The 19,953-nt window shown below is 42.5% G+C and overlaps 1 protein-coding gene across 2 annotated transcripts in view; it reads left to right on the top strand.

Moving 5' to 3' along the window:
* LOC137631601 (rotatin-like) overlaps positions 1–19,953 on the top strand; it is a 133,268-nt gene that overhangs the window by 34,362 nt on the left and 78,953 nt on the right. For both annotated transcript variants that reach the window (XM_068363469.1, XM_068363468.1), the window contains exons 11-12: positions 1,083–1,244; positions 3,127–3,530. In XM_068363469.1, coding sequence (XP_068219570.1) covers positions 1,083–1,244; positions 3,127–3,530 — 566 coding nt within the window. The remainder of the gene's footprint in view (positions 1–1,082; positions 1,245–3,126; positions 3,531–19,953) is intronic.

Here is a 19,953-nt window from a genome sequence, read left to right on the forward strand (position 1 = left end):
AATCTCGATCCTTATGAAATCCTTATTATGAGAAGTTACCACTTTTTTGCTGTCTTGTTGAACGTGGCATTTGTTCTTATCCTTATATTCTTTTCATCCTTGATGTAGCGAATGGTAGATTCGTTGATGCCTATTGTATGCCAATGTTCTCATGGCTTCTCCCTTCCTCAAGCATGTCCAGGAGTTTCATCTTATCTGCTATAGTAAACATCTTCCTCTGTTACTTGGGTGTACAGCCAGAAGCCTAAGAAGGTGCAGAATGTTTGACTGGCAGTTTCATAGGCTCATAAGCAATTTACAGTTTTACCCCAAAAATAAAAAAAACTCCACAAAACAAATAAAAATGCAGAGTGATGTTGCGTACATATGCGCAGAAGCATACTGGAAAGCAAGGGATACTGAATGCTGCAGTTTGCTTGAGAGTTATCGTGTGGTCCAACAGCTAATCAGCAGTCAGAATACTGATCAGCGTGGTCTGATTAGTCGTGTCTCCTCAACTGATCAATAAAGTACCTTATACGAAATCACATGATCAAGTTAGGCTACTCTCTTCCCGCTTCCCGAGCTTCGTTTTCCATACAGATGTGAAGTTCTTTGTGTCACCTATGGCACACTATGCATTTTCTTCTTTCCAATAAACTAAACACACTGCATACATTGCATTTTTGCTTCTAAACCAGTTTTTTTTTGTATATTTTATCACTGTAATTTACTTTATGAAGTTTTATGCCCAAAAAGGACTATTTTTAAGAAAGAACTAATTAACATCTACAAAAATACAGAACATATCTGCCCTAGAATAACGTGTTATATAAGGAGGAGTCTGTGATATAGATTTACATATAATATAATTATAAATCTGTGATGTACTTGAAAAACAATAGGTAAACCGTGGTATGGCGAGGGTTTATTGTACTTCAATGTGATGAATTTTAGCAGAGACTAACTTCATTTGGTTCAGCTTCTCCAAATTTGGCCATTCTTTTATTAAACATTATGGTAACATACTTTATCTAAGTTGAGGTAATAACTTCGTATAGATTATTTACTTTCTATTTAATCTAATTTATTAATTTTTTCAGACTATCCAAAGACTGGCAGGGATTCTAATTCTGAATTACCAAACAAGAAAACAGTATGGTGACAGTGCTAAGCTGCAAGATCCAGTCCTGAATAATGAATGCATTCTGCTGTTTCTCTGCCGAATCTTGACTCTTTTTGTTCCTTTGGAAGCTTTTAAACAGGTAAGAATCAACTTTCTTTTGTATTCCTACACAGACTAATGTATTAGCTCATAATTGTTCAAGGATGAGCTTCACTAGTTGAGATTGTTTAACTGAATATCCCTTTGTGCAGATTGACTTTCTGATGTGTCCCACCCAAATATGACTTATCCTGTGTTAAATTAGAAGCACAATTTCAGTTAGGGAAGGTTTACTGATTAAATTATCTGAACTACTGTTCTTAGTTATGGTTATTTCATGTAGTTGGTTCTATGAAAATATGCTTGGTTAAGAAATTACTCCAAACACATTATAATGAATATATGTAACCATACTACATGGTATTATAGTATTATGTAAGAGTTCTACCTAAATAAACAATGATTTCCTTTAGATCTTATCAACAGACTACTCTTCGTACCCTCATTCTCTCCTTGTAATTTGTAGCTAACAAGAAAGAACTAATTGATTAACTGAAATAAACCAAGTATATAGGATAGTAATGGCAAGTAAGAAAATTACTATGTAAAGGGACTCCTAAAATAAAACAAGTATATAGGATAATAATGGCATGTAAAAAAATTACTAAGTAAAGGGACTCCTAAAATAAACCAAGTACATAGGATAATGGCAAGGAAGAAAATTACTAAGTAAAGGGACTCTTGAAATAAACCGAGTATATAGGATAGTAATGGCAAGTAAGAAAATTACTAAGTAAAGGGACCTTTAATTCCAACCTTTAGAACTTGGATGAAATTAATGATGTAAGAAATGGGAAATGTGATCATAGCAGTCAAAGGTTTAAGTAAAAAGGTAATTGAAAATTGCCATAAAAATGTAATTCAAAGCTGCTGGTCATCTGTATACAGTATTAGTGGATTTTGAGGTGAAATGAGCAGTTAAAATTAGATAATGAACACTGATTGTTTTGCCTTGCTTTGTGTACTGATGGAGCTTACTTAAAGCATATCCTAAACTATTCGAATGAGGGACATACATTTTTATTTATGTCTGTATTTCATCTGTTCTTCGATGATGTTTTGCATTTATATACTGTAATTTCCCCAAAAAATGTTTAAAGATACTGTCATTTAATTTCTTTTACAAATACTGTACATCTTTGTATTAATATTTCAACCATGACAAAATATTGATATCTTAACCATCTATATGACTGTTAAGTTACATTTATTTTTCATATAGCTTATTATCTTTATGATTTAATAATAACCTTCATTTGACTTGTTACAAGAATAAATCTTGATACAAACACTTTTACTCTACTGTACTAAAATTTGATGACCTTGATCTGTTTCATGACTCGGACATAACTATTTTTGATTTTGCTCATTTTCATAAACACCTTGAAAAGTGCTTTGATATGACTACTGTATCTGATAGACTGTATCTTGGCAAGAGCATTTCAACCATGTTTCTTGTAAGTAAACATATAGACATTTCTTGCTATTATAACAGTTTATGTATTAGGCAGACAGCTTGATGACTTTTGTAGTTGCTTTAGACCTGAAGATCTTCCCACACATGTGTGGGTCTACTAACTGTTTGGCATTTTCCTTCCTTGTTTTAAGAAGAACAGAAATATCTGAATGATTTCATGTGAATAAAAAGGGCTATTTGAAATTAATGGGTTTGTGTTTTTCTTTGGAGGTTTCACCCTTTTCCCTCTGTAATTGGTTAGTAATAGGATTATTTGAAAGGTTCCAGTTGAAATGTAACAGAATTTTCATGAAGGTGCAAGGACTTGTCCATCCGGGCTGGTCTCCAACTTGCAACATAGTTCTTATACTTTGAATCTCCAAATTAACATTATCCTATATTTTCTTAATATCTAAAAGATAAGATAATTTTAGCTTTTTTAATTTACTTTTTCTTGCCTTTTCAGGTTGTAAATAAAGAAATAGTTGCAAGTCTTATTCTGGTTTTGTGCGACGGTGGTTTTTACTTGGGATATAATACCCATTACAGTCTTCTTCTCCAGTACTTGAGTCAAGTATTACCGGGCATGACAACTCAAGTGAATAGCATCCTGTTTGCAGCAAGAGCTCTTGAGTCGACTGCCACCTTTTTATGCACCTCCTCTTCTGATTTTGAAGAGTTCCTTACTTGTGCTGATGCTGGGATTGCAGTGGCCAGCATTCATCAAAGCTCCATTTTTATAGAAAAACTTGTGAGAGGTTTAGGTAAACAAGTTGCCATTGGAAATATAGGATCACAACATCTAGAGAGAGCAAGGGACTTGTTATTAAAAGTTATTCACTTCCCTGATGTTACAGTTAAGTTAGCAGGGTGAGTATTCTTGAGCCTGTCACTAACCTGGGTATTGTTGAGCACTAATTTTTAGAATCTTTTGTTTTTCAATATTAAACTTACCCGATAATCATGTAGCTGTCAACTCCGTTGCCCGACAGAATTCTATGGAGGGATACGCCAGCTATCACAATACTAGAAGGGGGTGTATTTACCAGCGCCACCTGTGGCCAGGTACTCAAGTACTTCTTGTTGACACCTCCTCAATTATTCCTCTGTCGTGCTTCCGGCAAGACGTTCTGGGATACGCTTATGTTCTTGGAGTATTTTCACGATTTGGTGAAGTATTTCTCTTTGATTTCGGCTGTCGCTTTACTGGAAACTTCTATATTAGCTTAGTTAGCTTTTGGAATTAATTTGATTAATTATGGTGACGAGAGAGTATGAACTCTCGTTCACCTTTCAATGGCCGACCCTTCCCTTAGACGGAAGTGTTGGTGTCTAAGAGAGTATAGACTCTCTTTCTTAATTTTGCTTAACAAAAGTTATAGATTTATTTTATATTCTCTCCGCCTCTTATAGGCCTCTTCGATTAACTTCCTTTTATTATAAACTCATTAAAATTAATTTTTATATTTGTTTATATTCGACCTTCCTAATAGTAGGCGGTCTTTTACCGAAGTTAATAACTTTGAGCCCGTCATTTCGGTTTTACCTGTTAACATATTATGCTATTTCCGCCACAGAGTTTGAAAGATTTTCTTTGGCAGTCTCGTACTGTTTTCAAAGTTGAACTAACGTTTTGTTTTGTCTCTGCAGTTGTTGACATTCAGAACGTTCAACTTGCACTCTATCGTTACGATAGAGAAAGAATGTTCACGGTTTCACGTTGCAGTAAGAGTAACCGTGTCTAGCGTTTTGTTCATTCTTTCTTAACTTAATGGTTTTGATCCTAATAAAGGAACTTTTCAGTTTTTTCCTTTAACAATAATATGTTTTAACGATATATATGATTGGGCTCTTCTCTCAGGTTCTAAGTCAAGAGAGAGAGAGAGAGAGAGAGATAGAGACGGAGGGAGAGAGAGGATAAACGTTTCATTCAAGCCTGCCAGGCGTACGAGTAACGTCGTTATCGTTTTTTGCTCTTCTCCCTAGTCTCTTTAGGGGAAGAAACTAAACGTTTCTAGAGTGATCTAGTGTTTAGCCTCTTTCCAACCACTGAATTATCTTTCATTAGATTTTTCTGTTACATTGTAATTCTGTTTTCGCAATTACTAACTTTGAGAAAGGATAGAATTGCGTATTTCAGGTACAAACCACTTAAAGTTTCGAGTTCAGTGAAATAAGTGCAAACAGAAATCAAAGTGATAAGTGATTAGTGCGTGAGGGTACTTTTGTGCGCGCCAGTCGTCCTCCCAGTCCGGGACCTCTTGCAAGCTCCCAAGCCCAGGGGAGAAGCAATGTCGAAGGGCATAAGGGTTCAGCAGGCCTTGATCGGCGCACAGAAGTATTCTCGGTGGTTGTGGGCGTGTCTTACCGAGACCGTCACTCCCACCCGCAGACGATTGAGCCCTTATTTTGCTCGTCTGCAGAAGAGATTAGGGGAGAAAATAAAGGCAGAGTAACGCTGGTCTCAGGTCTCAAGACCTCTTAAACGTTAAGTCCAGACCTATGCCAGACGTACGAAGTTAAAGTTCACAACCCGAATGCAGTCATTGGGTTAGCTCTGACTCTCCTCAGTCATCAGTTGATTACACTCCGCCTAAGAGGAGTAAGGTTCTGCCACAACAGATCTCTGCTGTTAAGGCTTTACCTCAGCAGAACTTAGTGGCTGCCGACCCCAAGTTAACTCTACTGCAGTCCATACAGTCACAACTTTCGGTCTTGATGCGTGAGTGTCGGGCTGAGAGTGTTGCGCCGCCTACACTCCCCCCCCGCCTATGATCGCTCCGCCTGATCACAGTACCACCTGCCAGGCGTACGATGTTGTGAACTCTACTACAGTCCATGCAAGCACAGCTTTCGGACTTGATGCGTGAGTGTCGGGCTGAGAGTGTTGCTCCTCCGCCTCCGCCTACACTCCCTCCACCTACACTCGCTCCGCCTGATCACAGTACCATCTGCCAGGCGTACGATGTTGTGGACTCTACTACAGTCCATGCAAGCACAGCTTTCGGACTTGATGCGTGAGTGTCGGGCTGAGAGTGTTGCTCCTCCGCCTCCGCCTACACTCCCTCCACCTACACTCGCTCCGCCTGATCACAGTACCATCTGCCAGGCGTACGATGTTGTGGACTCTACTACAGTCCATGCAAGCACAGCTTTCGGACTTGATGCGTGAGTGTCGGGCTGAGAGTGTTGCTCCTCCGCCTCCGCCTACACTCGCTCCGCCTGATCGCAGTACCACCTGCCAGCAGTTCCACCTGCCAGGCGTACGATGTTGAGCCACGTGCTGAGTTTGCTGTTCCCTGTGGTGTTCAGCCTCCGCCTTCCTTAAGGCAACCTTTACATTGGGATCAGGAGGATTATACCTCTCTTCCTCCGCCTCTACTTGCTGCTCCACCAGTGATGCAACACTCGGTTGAGGTACAACAACCTCTCCCGTCCATGAGTCAGTCTCCTCAGCTCTCGCTGCAGCGAGCTCAACCCTCCACAAGGCAAGCACCACAACACCTTAGCCTTGCGCCTCAGGAGCCTCAGCTTGCGAGACATTTACCTTGTTCTGCGCAGCCTCTTCCTCATCGCGCTCCGCTCACACCACAGGAACTGGAACTTGCTACTCCGCTTCCGCCAACCGCTCAGCAAGCGCAACCCTTGGGTTCAACCACTCATGCTAGGAGTCAGCCTCCTCCACCCATGCGCCTTCCTTCTGCTTGTCTTTTATTCAGCCTTTGCAGACTGAGCCTCAGGTGTTCCCTCATCGGAGTCTTGAAGAGGAAACCACAACTATTGTTGTTCCAGCTCGTTCTGACTCTGCTGTTCAGCATACCTTACCTCCATTTTCATACCATGGTTTAAACCCCATGCAAGCATGCATAAAGCACTCTAGCACTGGTCATGGAATTTCTGAGAAATGTTAAACGCCATGCACACGCTCTGCTTTCCTTACAGCAGGCTCTGCTTACAGCAGGCTCTGCTTACTACATGCTCAGCATACAGCATGCTCAGCATACAGCATGCTCTGCATTCAGCATGCTCTGCATACAACATGCTCTGCATACAGCATGCTCTGCATTCAGCATGCTCTGCATACAACATGCTCTACATACAGCATGCTCTGCATACAGCATACTCTGCATACATCATGCTCTGCATACCTTACCGCATGCTTCTCAACACATCTTGGGTTGTTGCCAACTCACTAGACTGTCAAGCAGTTTCATAACGTTGCCTTCTAGTCTGCTGCTTTTGCACCAGTGAACCCTCACTCAGAGAACTTAGCTTTTCTAGGATAAGGTCCCTGTAGATGAGAAAGTTCTTTTCTCCCTCCTTCTGATATTCCCTTGAGGACTCTGTCATTTGGAGGGAGCCTTTAGCTGCATAACCTCTTATGGACTTTTGTTTAAGCATAACATGCTTACAGGGAAGGTAATGGTTCCACTTCAGCCGCTAATCCCGTCTGTTACCACACCTGCTCCCATAGACCTTGAGCTGTGTTGCATGACATGCAGTCCAAGCTTAGTCCTTGTTAGAGAATTTTTTGTTTACGGAGTCAATGTGTCACGGGGAAGACGTTCAACAACCAACAGAAGGGACTTGTTGTGACGCAGTGCGGCAACCTCAACAACCCGTTAAGGAGTTGTCTGTACGACCCAGACAGTCTAGACAGATTCGGGTTGTCACTGTACTTCCTCGCTTGCCCATGATTGACAGTTTACAGACTGTGCAGCAGTATCATGATCTTGTGTCCGGCTCCGTCAGACGACTGGCTTTTAAGAGCTCCCACAAGTCGTCGCTGTCTGGAGATTTTCATATGGACTATGGATCTGACCAAGGAACTGGGCCTCCTGGTCAATTTTGAGGAGTCTCAGCTCGTTCCATCCCAGACCATTGTCTCCTTGGGTATGGATCTTCAGAGTCGAGCTTTTCGGACTTGTCCGTCGGCCCCAAGGATCTTCCAAGCCCTAGAATGCATCCAGAGCATGCTGAGAAGGAACCGATGCTTAGTCAGGCAGTGGATGAGTCTAACAGGGACACTTTCATCACTGGCCCTGTTCATCGAGTTAGGGAGACTCCACCTCCGCCCCCTTCAGTATCATCTAGCTGCTCACTGGATAAAGGACATGACGCTAGAGACGGGTTCAGTTCCTGTTTCCGAAGAGATGAGGTCTACTCTAACGTGGTGGAAGAACAGCATTCTTCTCAAGGAAGGTCTACCATTGGCTGTTCAGACCCCCGACCACCGTCTCTTCTCGGACGCATCGGACACGGGCTGGGGTGCGACACTGGACGGACAGGAATGCTCGGGAACATGGAATCAGGAGCAAAGGACACTTCACATCTATTGCAAGGAGTTGTTGGCAGTTCATCTGGCCTTGATAAACTTCAAGTCCCTCCAGCTTAACAAGGTGGTGGAGGTGAACTCCGACTACACCACAGCCTTGGCTTACATCTCCAAGCAGGGAGGGACTCATTCGAGGAAGTTGTTCGAGAACGCAAGGGACCTCCTCATTTGGTCAAAAGATCGAAAGCTCACGCTGGTAACGAGGCTCATTCAGGGCGATATGAATGTCATGGCAGATCGCCTCAGCCGGAAGGGTCAGGTCTTCCCCACAGAGTGGACCCTTCACAAGAATGTTTACAGCAGACTTTGGGCCCTGTGGGGTCAGCCAACCATAGATCTTTTCGCTACCTCGATGACCAAGAGGCTCCTCTTGTTTTGTTCTCCGATTCCAGACCCAGCAGCAGTTCGCGTGGATGCCTTTCTGCTGGATTGGTCCCATCTCGACCTGTATGCATTCCCGCCGTTCTAGATTGTCAACAGGGTACTTCAGAAGTTCGCCTCTCACAAAGGGACACGGCTGACGTTGGTTGCTCCCCTCTGGCCCGCGAGAGAATGGTTCACCGAGGTACTGCAATGGCTGGTCGACATTCCCAGGACTCTTCCTCCTAGAGTGGACCTTCTGCGTCAACCTCACGTAAAGAAGGTACACCCAAACCTCCACGCTCTTCGTCTGACTGCCTTCAGACTATCGAAAGACTCTCAAGAGCTAGAGGCTTTTCGAAGGAGGCAGCCAAAGCGATTGCCAGAGCAAGGACGACATCCACTCTCAGAGTCTATCAGTCTTAATGGGAAGTCTTCCGAAGCTGGTGCAAGGCCAATGCAGTTTCCTCAACCAGTACCACTGTAACACAGATTGCTGACTTCCTGTTACATCTAAGGAACGTAAGATCCCTATCAGCTCCTACGATCAAGGGTTACAGAAGTATGTTGGCAGCGGTTTTCCGCCACAGAGGCTTGGATCTTTCCTCCAACAAAGATCTACAGGACCTCCTTAGGTCTTTTGAGACCTCAAAGGAACGTCGGTTGTCCACTCCAGGCTGGAATCTAGACGTGGTCCTAAGGTTCCTAATGTCATCAGGATTTGAACCGCTCCAATCAGCCTCTTTTAAGGACCTCACATTAAAAACTCTTTTCCTCGTGTGCTTAGCAACAGGTAAAAGAGTAAGTGAGATCCACGCCTTCAGCAGGAACATAGGTTTCACATCTGAAACGGCTACATGTTCCTTGCAGCTCGGTTTTTTGGCTAAAACGAGCTTCCTTCCCGTCCTTGGCCTAAGTCGTTCGAGATCCCAAGCCTGTCCAACATGGTGGGAAACGAACTGGAGAGAGTACTTTGCCCAGTTAGAGCTCTTAAGTACTATCTAAGAAGGTCAAAACCATTACGAGGACAATCAGAAGCCTTATGGTGTGCTATCAAGAAGCCTTCTCTACCAATGTCTAAGAACTCAGTTTCTTACTACATCAGGCTTCTGATTAGAGAAGCAAATTCTCATCTGAAGGAAGAAGACCTTGCTTTGCTGAAGGTAAGGACACATGAAGTGAGAGCTGTGGCTACTTCAGTGGCCTTCAAACAGAACCGTTCTCTGCAGAGTGTTATGGATGCAACCTATTGGAGAAGCAAGTCAGTGTTCGCATCATGCTATCTCAAAGATGTCCAGTCTCTTTACGAGTACTGCTACACCCTGGGTCCATTCGTAGCAACGAATGCAGTAGTAGGCGAGGGCTCAGCCACTACATTCCCATAATCCCATAACTTTTTAACCTTTCTCTTGAATACTTTTTATGGGTTGTACGGTCGGCTAAGAAGCCTTCCACATCCTTGTTGATTTGGCGGGTGGTCAATTCTTTCTTGAGAAGCGCCAAGGTTAAAGGTTGTGATGAGGTCCTTTAGTATGGGTTACAGCCCTGTATACTTTAGCACCTTTGAGTTGATTCAGCCTCCCAAGAGGAACGCTGCGCTCAGTAAGGAAGACGATCTTATTAAAGGCAGAGTAACGGTTCAAGTCGACTTCCTTACCAGGTACTTATTATTTCATTGTTATTGTGGATAACTGATTATATGAAATACGGGATACTTAGCTATCCTTTAGTCTTGTACACTGGTTTTTCACCCACCCCCCTGGGTGTGAATCAGCTACATGATTATCGGGTAAGTTTAATATTGAAAAATGTTATTTTTATTAATAAAATAAATTTTTGAATATACTTACCCGATAATCATGATTTAATCGACCCTCCCTTCCTCCCCATAGAGAACCAGTGGACCGAGGAATAATTGAGGAGGTGTCAACAAGAAGTACTTGAGTACCTGGCCACAGGTGGCGCTGGTAAATACACCCCCTTCTAGTATTGTGATAGCTGGCGTATCCCTCCATAGAATTCTGTCGGGCAACGGAGTTGACAGCTACATGATTATCGGGTAAGTATATTCAAAAATTTATTTTATTAATAAAAATAACATTTTTCTTTTCTTATGCATTTCTGTATAAAACACAAAATACCGATTTGTTAAATAAAGAAATGTATACTTTGCTATTGTGATGATATATATTTGTTTAGTCTAATTCAACAGGTTCTTTTCCGATGAGTATACAAACCTTTCATCTTTGAAATAGGGAGATGTCTTTATTGAAGCTGCTATATCTGTTGAATATATTAATGAGGTAGTTAATGATAGGTGGTGCTCATCTACCTGTCAATCAAAGACTCTGCACTAATGCTTTTGGTCATAACTAAGTACAGATTGTCCTATCCAATGTTGTTTATTCTTTTTCCTATATCTATGGTTTGATTGGCAATATCGACTTCATGTATAAAGGGATTTTGACAAAGAAAAAATCTATTTCTGGGGAGATACCTTTGATGCCCGGTGAAAAGGGTCCTTCTTTACACTTTTCTGATATAAATACTTCCAAATATACCAGAGAAAGTTAAGAGTATGGAATGCAGAGGTTACTACCCTCGCGCTAGCACCCAGTGGGCGTCGTGTATAAAGCAGGGGCGTGTGAAAACCACTATTTTCAATATTAAACTTAGCCGGTGATCATATAGCTGTCAGCTCTGCTGCCCGACAGAAAAACCTAAGGACAAAATACGCCAGCGATCGCTATACAGGTGGGGGTGTACATCAACTGCGCCATCTGTCGAGCAGGTACTCAAGTACTCCATGTCAACACAGAACCAATTTTCTCTCTGTCGTGCCACTGGCAAGACCTACTAAATATGCTGTTACTAACTGGATTTGTTTTCACAACTATTTGGTGAAGTACACTATTCTAGTTTTGAGCTTTTGCTATGCAGGGGTTTTATCTTCATCTCAAAACTTGAACTCGTTTTGGATAGATTTAATTATGGTGACAAAGAGAGTATGGACTCTCTTTCACTTTTAAATGGCCGACCCTTCCCTTACACGGAAGTGTGTTTAGGTTTTTAGTAATTTTGCTTAACACGTTTTAGATCTATATATTTTATATCTCTCCGCCTTTATTAGCCCTCTTCGATTAACTTTCCATTTATTATAAACATATAAAAATAAATTTTTATGTTTTGTTTATATGCGACCTTTCCTGATAGTAGGCGGTCCTAACTTGGAACCGAAGTTAATCAACGTTGAGCCCGTTATATCGTATTTAGCCTTTAAAGAATTTAAAACTTTTTAAATTTAATGTTTTATGAAAGAATTTCTTTGACAGTCTCGTACTGTTTTCAAAGATGAACTAACGTTTAGTTTTTTAGACTACGCAGTTGTTGACGTTCAGGACGTTCAACATGCGCTCTATCGTCTCGATAGAGAGAGAGTGTATCACGGTTTCACTTTGCAGTAAGAGTAAATCGATTCTGACGTTTCGTTCATTCTTTCTTAGCTTAAATGGTTTAAATTCTAAATTAAAGGAACTTTTTATTTGGAAAACCTTTCAGTTTTTTTCCTTTAGCCAAATAACATGTTTTGACGATATATAATTGGGCTCTTCTCTCAGGTGCGAAATCAAGAGAGAAAGAGAGAGAGAGATAGAGACGGAGGGAGAGAGAGGAGAAAAAAACGTTCCGTTCAAGCGGGGTAACGTTGTTCTCGTGTTACTCTCCTCCCTAGTTGCTGTACGGGGAAGAAGGTAAAACGTTTCTAGGGTTTTATTCTTGTCCCCAGGCTATGTGCGGTGAGAGATTGTAAACGTAGTTTATTTGAACTAGTGTTTAGTCTCTTTCCCAGCCACTGAATTCTTTATCTTTTTTATATGTTTTCTGTTTTTGCTAGTATTAATGAGCTGCATTATACGACTGTTTTCGCAATTACTACCTTTTAATGAAGGGTAGAATTGCGTGTTTCAGGTAGAAATCAGTAAAAGCTTCGATTTCAGTGAAATAAGTGCAAAACAGAAAATCGAAGTGATAAAGTGATATGCGCAAAGTGTTACAGTGTTGCGTCCGAGGGTTCGTCTGTTCGTGCCTGTCGTTCACCTAGTCCGGGACCTCTTGCAAGCTCCCAAGCCCAGGGGAGAAGTAATGTCGAACGACTTATGGGTTCGTCAGGCCTTGATCAACGAACAGACGTTTCCCTCCGTGGTTTCGGGCGTATCTACCCAAGATCGCCCCACCCACACAAAGACGAGAGAGCCCATTTACTTCTCGTCTGCGGAAGAGGTTTCTCGTAAGAAACCATGGACCAAGGTCTCGCAGCTTATTAAGCGCAAGTCGGTCCCTTCCGCGCAAGTCCAACGGCCCAGTTGTAGCCACTGGGTCAGTTCGGATTCGCTGCAGTCTTCCGACGACTGCTCACCTCCTAAGAGAGGCAAAGCGGTACCGCAACAGGCAGTAACACCGTCTGTTGCCGCACCTGCTGCTGTAGACCCTAAGTGGTCTTTGCTACAGTCTATGCAGACACAGTTAGCATCTTTTATGCAGGAGTATCGTGCGGAGAAGGTTGACGCTGCACCCGTTAGCCTACAACCAACCACGGTTGTGCGTACAGTAGACGCTGACGCTACCTGCTCCCGCACTCCGGCTGTGAGAGTTCCACCACCCATGCGCAGTGTACCCTGCCAGCCGCATGTTGACGTTCACAGACGCACGGAACCCTCCGTTGACGTTCGCGAGTTACAACAACAACCTAAGTTGTTTTGTTTTGACGCGGTGCGTCAACCTCCGCATTCTAGAGTTGTTTTGACTGCTCAGTATAGACAGTCAAAGCAGTCTCGAGTGAACACTGTATGTCCTCACGCACCTGTTGTGGTTGACAGTTCAGTTGTTGACAATTCACAGACTGTCAAGCAGTTACATGACGTTGCCTTCTGGTCTGCTACTAATGCACCAGTGCTGTATGTCCTCACGCACCTGTTGTGATTGACAGTTCAGTTTTTGACAGTTCACAGACTGTCAAGCAGTTACATAACATTGCCTTCTGGTCTGCTGCTAATGCACCAGTGAGACCCTCACTGAGATAACCTAGCTTTTCTCGGACAAGGTTCCTGTAGATGAGAAAGTGCTGTTCTCCCTCCTACTGATATTCCTTTGAGGACTCTGTCATTTGGAGAGGAGCCTTAAGCTGCTTAGCCTCCTATGGACTTTAATTAAATCATGATGATTTTTTAAGGATCTTCGTCCGGATCTTGTAACTGCTGCTCCTCGTTCGCCTAACGTCAGAACTTACACTAGGCCTTGCTACTTCGAAGCCGTTGTTGTTAAGCTAGTGCTCTCTCGCTCTCCTAGAGAGCGTTACGTTGGCTAGGCGACTGGTTTTTGCACCAGGAGGAGTTTTAGGGATACAGCCTTTGATTTCCCTTCTTTTAAACTGGCTTATAGAGCGAGAGTCTGATAGGACACGAGAGAAGTTCTCGGCTTGGGAGTTCATGCCTCTGCCCAGATAGACTTCTCAATTCTGGTAGACTCGCCCTGGCGCCTAGCCAGGAGACGCTCCAAGTTGTTTACAGGTCAACTTCTCAACTTTTGTCAACCTTTGAAGTTTTGCTGTACTATTATGTCACACATGACAAGGCTTCCAGGGATGGTAAATGGTTCCGCCTCAGTCGCTAACCCCGTCTGTTGCCACACCTGCTCCCGTAGACCCTAAATGGGCTTTGCTGCAAGACATGCAGTCCAAGCTTGTGTCCTTGATAGAGGACTTAAATACGGAGAAGAACCTTCTGGCCAACAACCTTCCAACCGGTTGGTTGTGCGCCCTGTTGACGCTGAGGTATCCTACTCGCGTCTGCCAGTTGAGGTGGTTAAGCGACGCTCGGAGGTGGTTGTTGACGTTCAGTGTGTCACTAGGAAGACGTTCAACAACCAGCAGAGGTGACTTGTTGTGACGCAGTGCGTCAACCTCAGCAACCCGGTAGGGTGTTGACTGCACAACCCAGACAGTCTAGACAGTTTCGGGTTGACGCTGTACTTCCTCGCGCACCCATGGTTGTTGACAGTTCACAGACTGTGCAGCAGTGCCATGATATTGCGTCCGGCTCCGTCACGCATCCACCAGTGCGACCGGATTCAGCGAGTCAGACGTTGCCCACTCCGTTGCCGTTTCCTCATCAGTTTCGGATGAGGAACCCTCTGATGAGGACGTTGCTGAACAACAAGACGATCAACCCCCAGTCCTGCTATCCATCCAGAAGATGCTGAAGAAGGAACGCTGCCCAGTCAGGCTGTGGATGAGTCTGGTAGGGACACTGTCATCCGTGGATCAATTTGTGTCACTAGGAAGACTACACCTCCGTCCTCTTCTATACCATCTAGCTTTTCACTGGAAAAAGGACAAGACGCTAGAAGCGGTCTCGATCCCGGTTTCCGGAAAGATAAAGTCTGGTCTGACTTGGTGAAAGGACTATATCAACCTTAGAGAGGGTCTTCCCCTGACTGTTCAGACTCCCAACCACGTTCTCTTCTCGGACGCATCGGACGTAGGCTGGGGTGCGACATTAGACGGTAGGGAATGCTCGGGATTATGGAACTCGAGTCAAAGGACAATGCATTTCAACTGCAAGAAGCTACTGGCAGTACGTCTGACCTGGAAAAGCTTCAGGTCTCTCCTTCAAGGCAAAGTGGTGGAGGTGAACTCGGACAACACCACGGCTTTGGCGTACATCTCCAAGCAAGGAGGGACCTACTCTCTGACATGGTACGAGATCGCAAGGGACCTCCTCACCTGGTCAAAAGGTCTAGACATTTCACTAGTAACGAGGTTCATCCAAGGCAACTTGAATGTCATGGCAGATTGTCTCAGTCGGAAGGGACAAATAATTCCAACAGAATGGACCCTCCACAAGGATGTATGCAAGAGACTTTGGGCCACCTGGGGCCAGCCAACCATAGATCTCTTCGCAACCTCGATGACCAAGAGGCTCCCAATATTTTGCTCACCAATCCCGGACCCAGCAGCAGTTCATATAGATGCCTTTCTACTAGATTGGTCACATCTAGATCTATATGCATTCCCTCCATTCAAGATTGTCAACAAGGTACTGCAGAAGTTCGCCTCTCACGAAGGGACAAGGTTGACGCTAGTTGCTTCCCTCTGGCCCGCGAGAGAATGGCTCACCGAGGTACTTCGATGGCTAGTAGACGTTCCCAGAACACTTCCCCTAAGGGTGGACCTTCTACGTCAGCCACGCGTAAAGAAGGTACACCAAGGCCTCCACGCTCTTCGTCTGACTGCCTTCAGACTATCGAAAGACTCTCGAAAGCTAGAGGCTTTTCGAAGGAGGCAACCAGAGCGATTGCTAGAGCAAGGAGAACATCCACCCTTAGAGTCTACCAATCGAAGTGGGAAATCTTCCGAAACTGGTGCAAGTCAGTATCCGTATCCTCGACCAGTACCTCTGTAACTCAAATAGCTGACTTTCTCTTATATCTGAGGAAAGAACGATCTCTTTCAGCTCCCACTATCAAGGGTTACAGAAGCATGTTGGCATCAGTCTTCCGTCACAGAGGCTTAGATCTTTCCAACAATAAAGATCTACAGGACCTCCTCAAGTCTTTTGAGACCACGAAGGAGCGTCGTTTGGTTACACCTGGTTGGAATTTAGACGTGGTACTAAGATTCCTTATGTCAGACAGGTTCGAACCGCTACAATCAGCCTCCCTGAAAGATCTCACCTTTAAGACTCTTTTCCTGATATGCTTAGCCACAGCTAAAAGAGTCAGTGAGATTCATACCTTCAGCAAGAACATCGGTTTCTCATCTGAAACGGCTACATGTTCTACAACTTGGTTTTCTAGCCAAACACGAGCTGCCTTCTCGGCCTTGACCAATATCGTTCGATATTCCAAACTTATCGTATGGTTGGAAATGAACTAGAAAGAGTCTTATGTCCTGTAAGAGCTCTTAAGTTCTATTTAAAAACCTTTACGAGGCCCGTCTGAAGCTTTATGGTGTTCAGTTAAGAATCCATCTTTGCCTATGTCAAAGAATGCTTTATCCTATTTTAGCAGACTGTTAATACGAGAAGCTCATTCCCATCTGAATGAGGAAGACCAAGCTTTGCTGAAGGTAAGGACACACGAAGTTAGAGCTGTCGCAACTTCCGTGGCCTTTAAACAAATTAGATCTCTGCAAAGTATATTCGACGCAACCTATTGGAAAAGCAAATCAGTGTTCGCGTCTTTTTATCTTAAGAATGTCCAGTCTCTTTACGAGAACTGCTACACTCTGGGACCATTCGTAGCAACGAGTGCAGTAGTGGGTGAGGGCTCAACCACTACAATTCCCTAATTCCATAACCTTTTTAATCTTTCTCTTGAAATGTTTTATTATTGTTTTTGGGTTGTCCGGAAGGCTAAGAAGCCTTTCGCATCCTACTGGATTTGGCGGGTGGTCAAAGTCATTTCTTGAGAAGCGCCTAGATTAAAGGTTTTGATGAGGTCCTTTAGTATGGGTTGCAACCCTTCATACTTCAGCTCCTAGGAGTCGCTCAGCATCCTATGAGGATCGCGAGGCTCAGTAAGGAAGACGTACTTAAAAAGGCAGAGTAATTGTTCAAGTCGACTTCCTTACCAGGTACTTATTTATTTTATGTTTGTTATTTTGAATAACTGCTAAAATGAAATACGGAATACTTAGCTCATAATAATGTCAACATGTAATGCTGGTCTCTACCCACCCCCCTGGGTGTGAATCAGCTATATGATCACCGGCTAAGTTTAATATTGAAAAATGTTATTTTCATTAGTAAAATAAATTTTTGAATATACTTACCCGGTGATCATATATTAAAGGACCCTCCCTTCCTCCCCAATAGAGACCCAGTGGGCCGAGGAGAAAATTGGTTCTGTGTTGACATGGAGTACTTGAGTACCTGCTCGACAGATGGCGCAGTTGATGTACACCCCCACCTGTATAGCGATCGCTGGCGTATTTTGTCCTTAGGTTTTTCTGTCGGGCAGCAGAGCTGACAGCTATATGATCACCGGGTAAGTATATTCAAAAATTTATTTTACTAATGAAAATAACATTTCACAGGCTGTCTTCCATTCAGATAATTCCTTCATCAAAGGGAAGGGCCGTAACAGAGGCCCTAGCTACCTTACCTGAGCCACTCTACCGACGCCCGACACTAGCGACATCTGAACTTCATCCTTCTGTTGGACGTCGTAAGCGCCGTTTTGTTTATTTTGTGCCGCTTGGTTTTTTCACTGTTTTCGTGAAGTTTTCGTCATGGCCGAGGCCCTCCTTGCTCCTGCACCATTGTTAAGTACCATAGATTGTTTTGACGGCCTTTTTTAGTACCGGGTTAGTGTTAATTTAATTAATTTTAGTGTTTTTAGTGCGACCGGCTTTTTGCCTTCCACGGCGTTGGCAGCCATTGTTATTGTTTACGTTATTACGTCTCTTTTAACTTATGCCTGTTTGGTACTTTTGTCAACTTAGGTTCATTATCTTTTATATACTCTTGGCCTTGTGCCATATATATTTTTATATTTTGAACCACATTTTATTAATCTTTGGTACTTTTTATCGCTTACGAGTCCATATTCTAATCGGACGAAGAATAGCGTTCGGGCTTTATTATAATTGAGTTACCACCATTTGGCGTTATTATATTTTCGCCATTTTTCACTTTTTTTTTCTCGTTTCGCTATTCTTCGTTCCTCCCTATTTTAATGTTTTGTTATGATCATGGACTATTATGTGTATTTTATTTAAGGTTTGTTATAGTAACCACGAGAGAGAGAGGCGGGAGTTCCCGTTTTCTGTTATTACAGTCACGTGTCTCCCTCTCTCTCTCTCTCATATATTTTAGTTATACCTAGTACGAGAGGCTGGAGTTCCCGTTTTCTGTTCATACAATCACGGGTTCTCCCTCTCTCTCTTCCCCTTGCGGGAATTACGCATTAATTTTATTATTTATATTTTTATCTTATGGTTACGTTTAGTTTATTTTGAGGCTAGTGTTTTTTAAATAGGTCCTGTCGTGTGTGAGTCTATTGTATTGGTTATTTGGCTGACTCAGAGCCACCATTAGTTTATTCTTTTTCCTATATCTATGGTTTGATTGGCAATATCGACTTCATGTATAATAATGGAATGAAGCAGGATTGCAAGTGTATATTAGATATTTCTTTGGTTTATGATGAACTTGTGTAATAGATCCAATATCAACTTAGGGGCATAATTGTTACAATTATCTCCTTTGTTTCTGAGTGTAGATCGTGGCCTTCCATTGGCGGGATGAAGTCGAAAGGAAGTAACAAGGATCCAGGGCCGATAAACCTGTACTGACGTTCCCGGTGCCTGTCCCTTGTCCAATGACCCATTGCTCCCTCCCTCTTTCTATCTGTGTCTTTAACTACCTCATTGATGATTTCAACAGCCATTTTAGCTCTATTGAGGACATTTTCTTTTTGAAAGGATTCAGGTTTATATAGTAAGGAAAAATAATGAATTAATTTTTAATTTTTTTTTCTACGAATAAAAGATTACTGGTATTGATGTCACTTTAATAATAGGTACTGATGATAATAAGATAGACACGGATAAAAAGAGTGATCTAGTAATCAGTTTTGTAGGAAGATGATTTGAATAGTTCAGCACTGTCTCAATAAAGCCTGTTGCTGAAAGCTTTTAGGCTAATCCCAACAGTCCATTTATACAGCTGAATGTTATGCTATTTTAATGGCAGTCAAGGAAATCTTCTGGCTACCTCATAAAGGTTACATTATTTTTGTGACTCTTTAAGTGTATTGATAACAATGAACCACTTTTATTCATTGCACCACTTTAATTCATTGCACCTAATAATTATAGAGATTCTTGAATGACTGTACATACTTGGACATAGAGGTAAGAATATTTGATTTAGTTGGGTTCCTGCTCATGTCAATATGAAGGGAAATGAGAAAGTGGACTCTTTGGCAAAGGAGGCAGTTCATAAGTGTATAAGAAATAACTTGATGATATCTGCAAAAGATATACTGTACAGTATACCCCTTAATTCAGTCTCTACTTAAAGATACTTGGAACTTTTATTAGGAGTTGGAAAATCAGAAAATGAGTGAAATTATCAAGTCATCTCGCTCATGGACATATTTTGACATGCAAATGTCAAAAGAAGTGGTGTAGTGCTGATTGAGAATTTGACGCACCAGATTGATGCACAGCTTTTTGATGAATGAACATCAGTCATTCTGTGAAGATTACTTAGTGCCATTAACTGCGAAGCGTGCAAATTACTTGAGCAAGAGATTGTGCCGTTTTCAAATTGCAAGGATAGCAGTGGAATTTACATGCTATCTAAAATTTTGGGACCTGAATGCAATATGGATTGCCTTTTTTAGTTTCTTGTGGAGACTTGTTTATTTGATTTGAAATGAGTAATATATGATAAATCATTAACTAAATTTGTTGTCATCAGTGACCATTGTTGTTAAAATGCCAGATGATATCTAAATCAAGCAATCAAAGCTTTTAGGCCAAGCCCAAGAGTGACCTATATTTTGCATTTTCATTTTTTAGGGAAAATTTTCCCC

This window comes from Palaemon carinicauda, chromosome 40, assembly GCF_036898095.1.
Source record: "Palaemon carinicauda isolate YSFRI2023 chromosome 40, ASM3689809v2, whole genome shotgun sequence".
Lineage (NCBI taxonomy): Eukaryota > Metazoa > Arthropoda > Malacostraca > Decapoda > Palaemonidae > Palaemon > Palaemon carinicauda.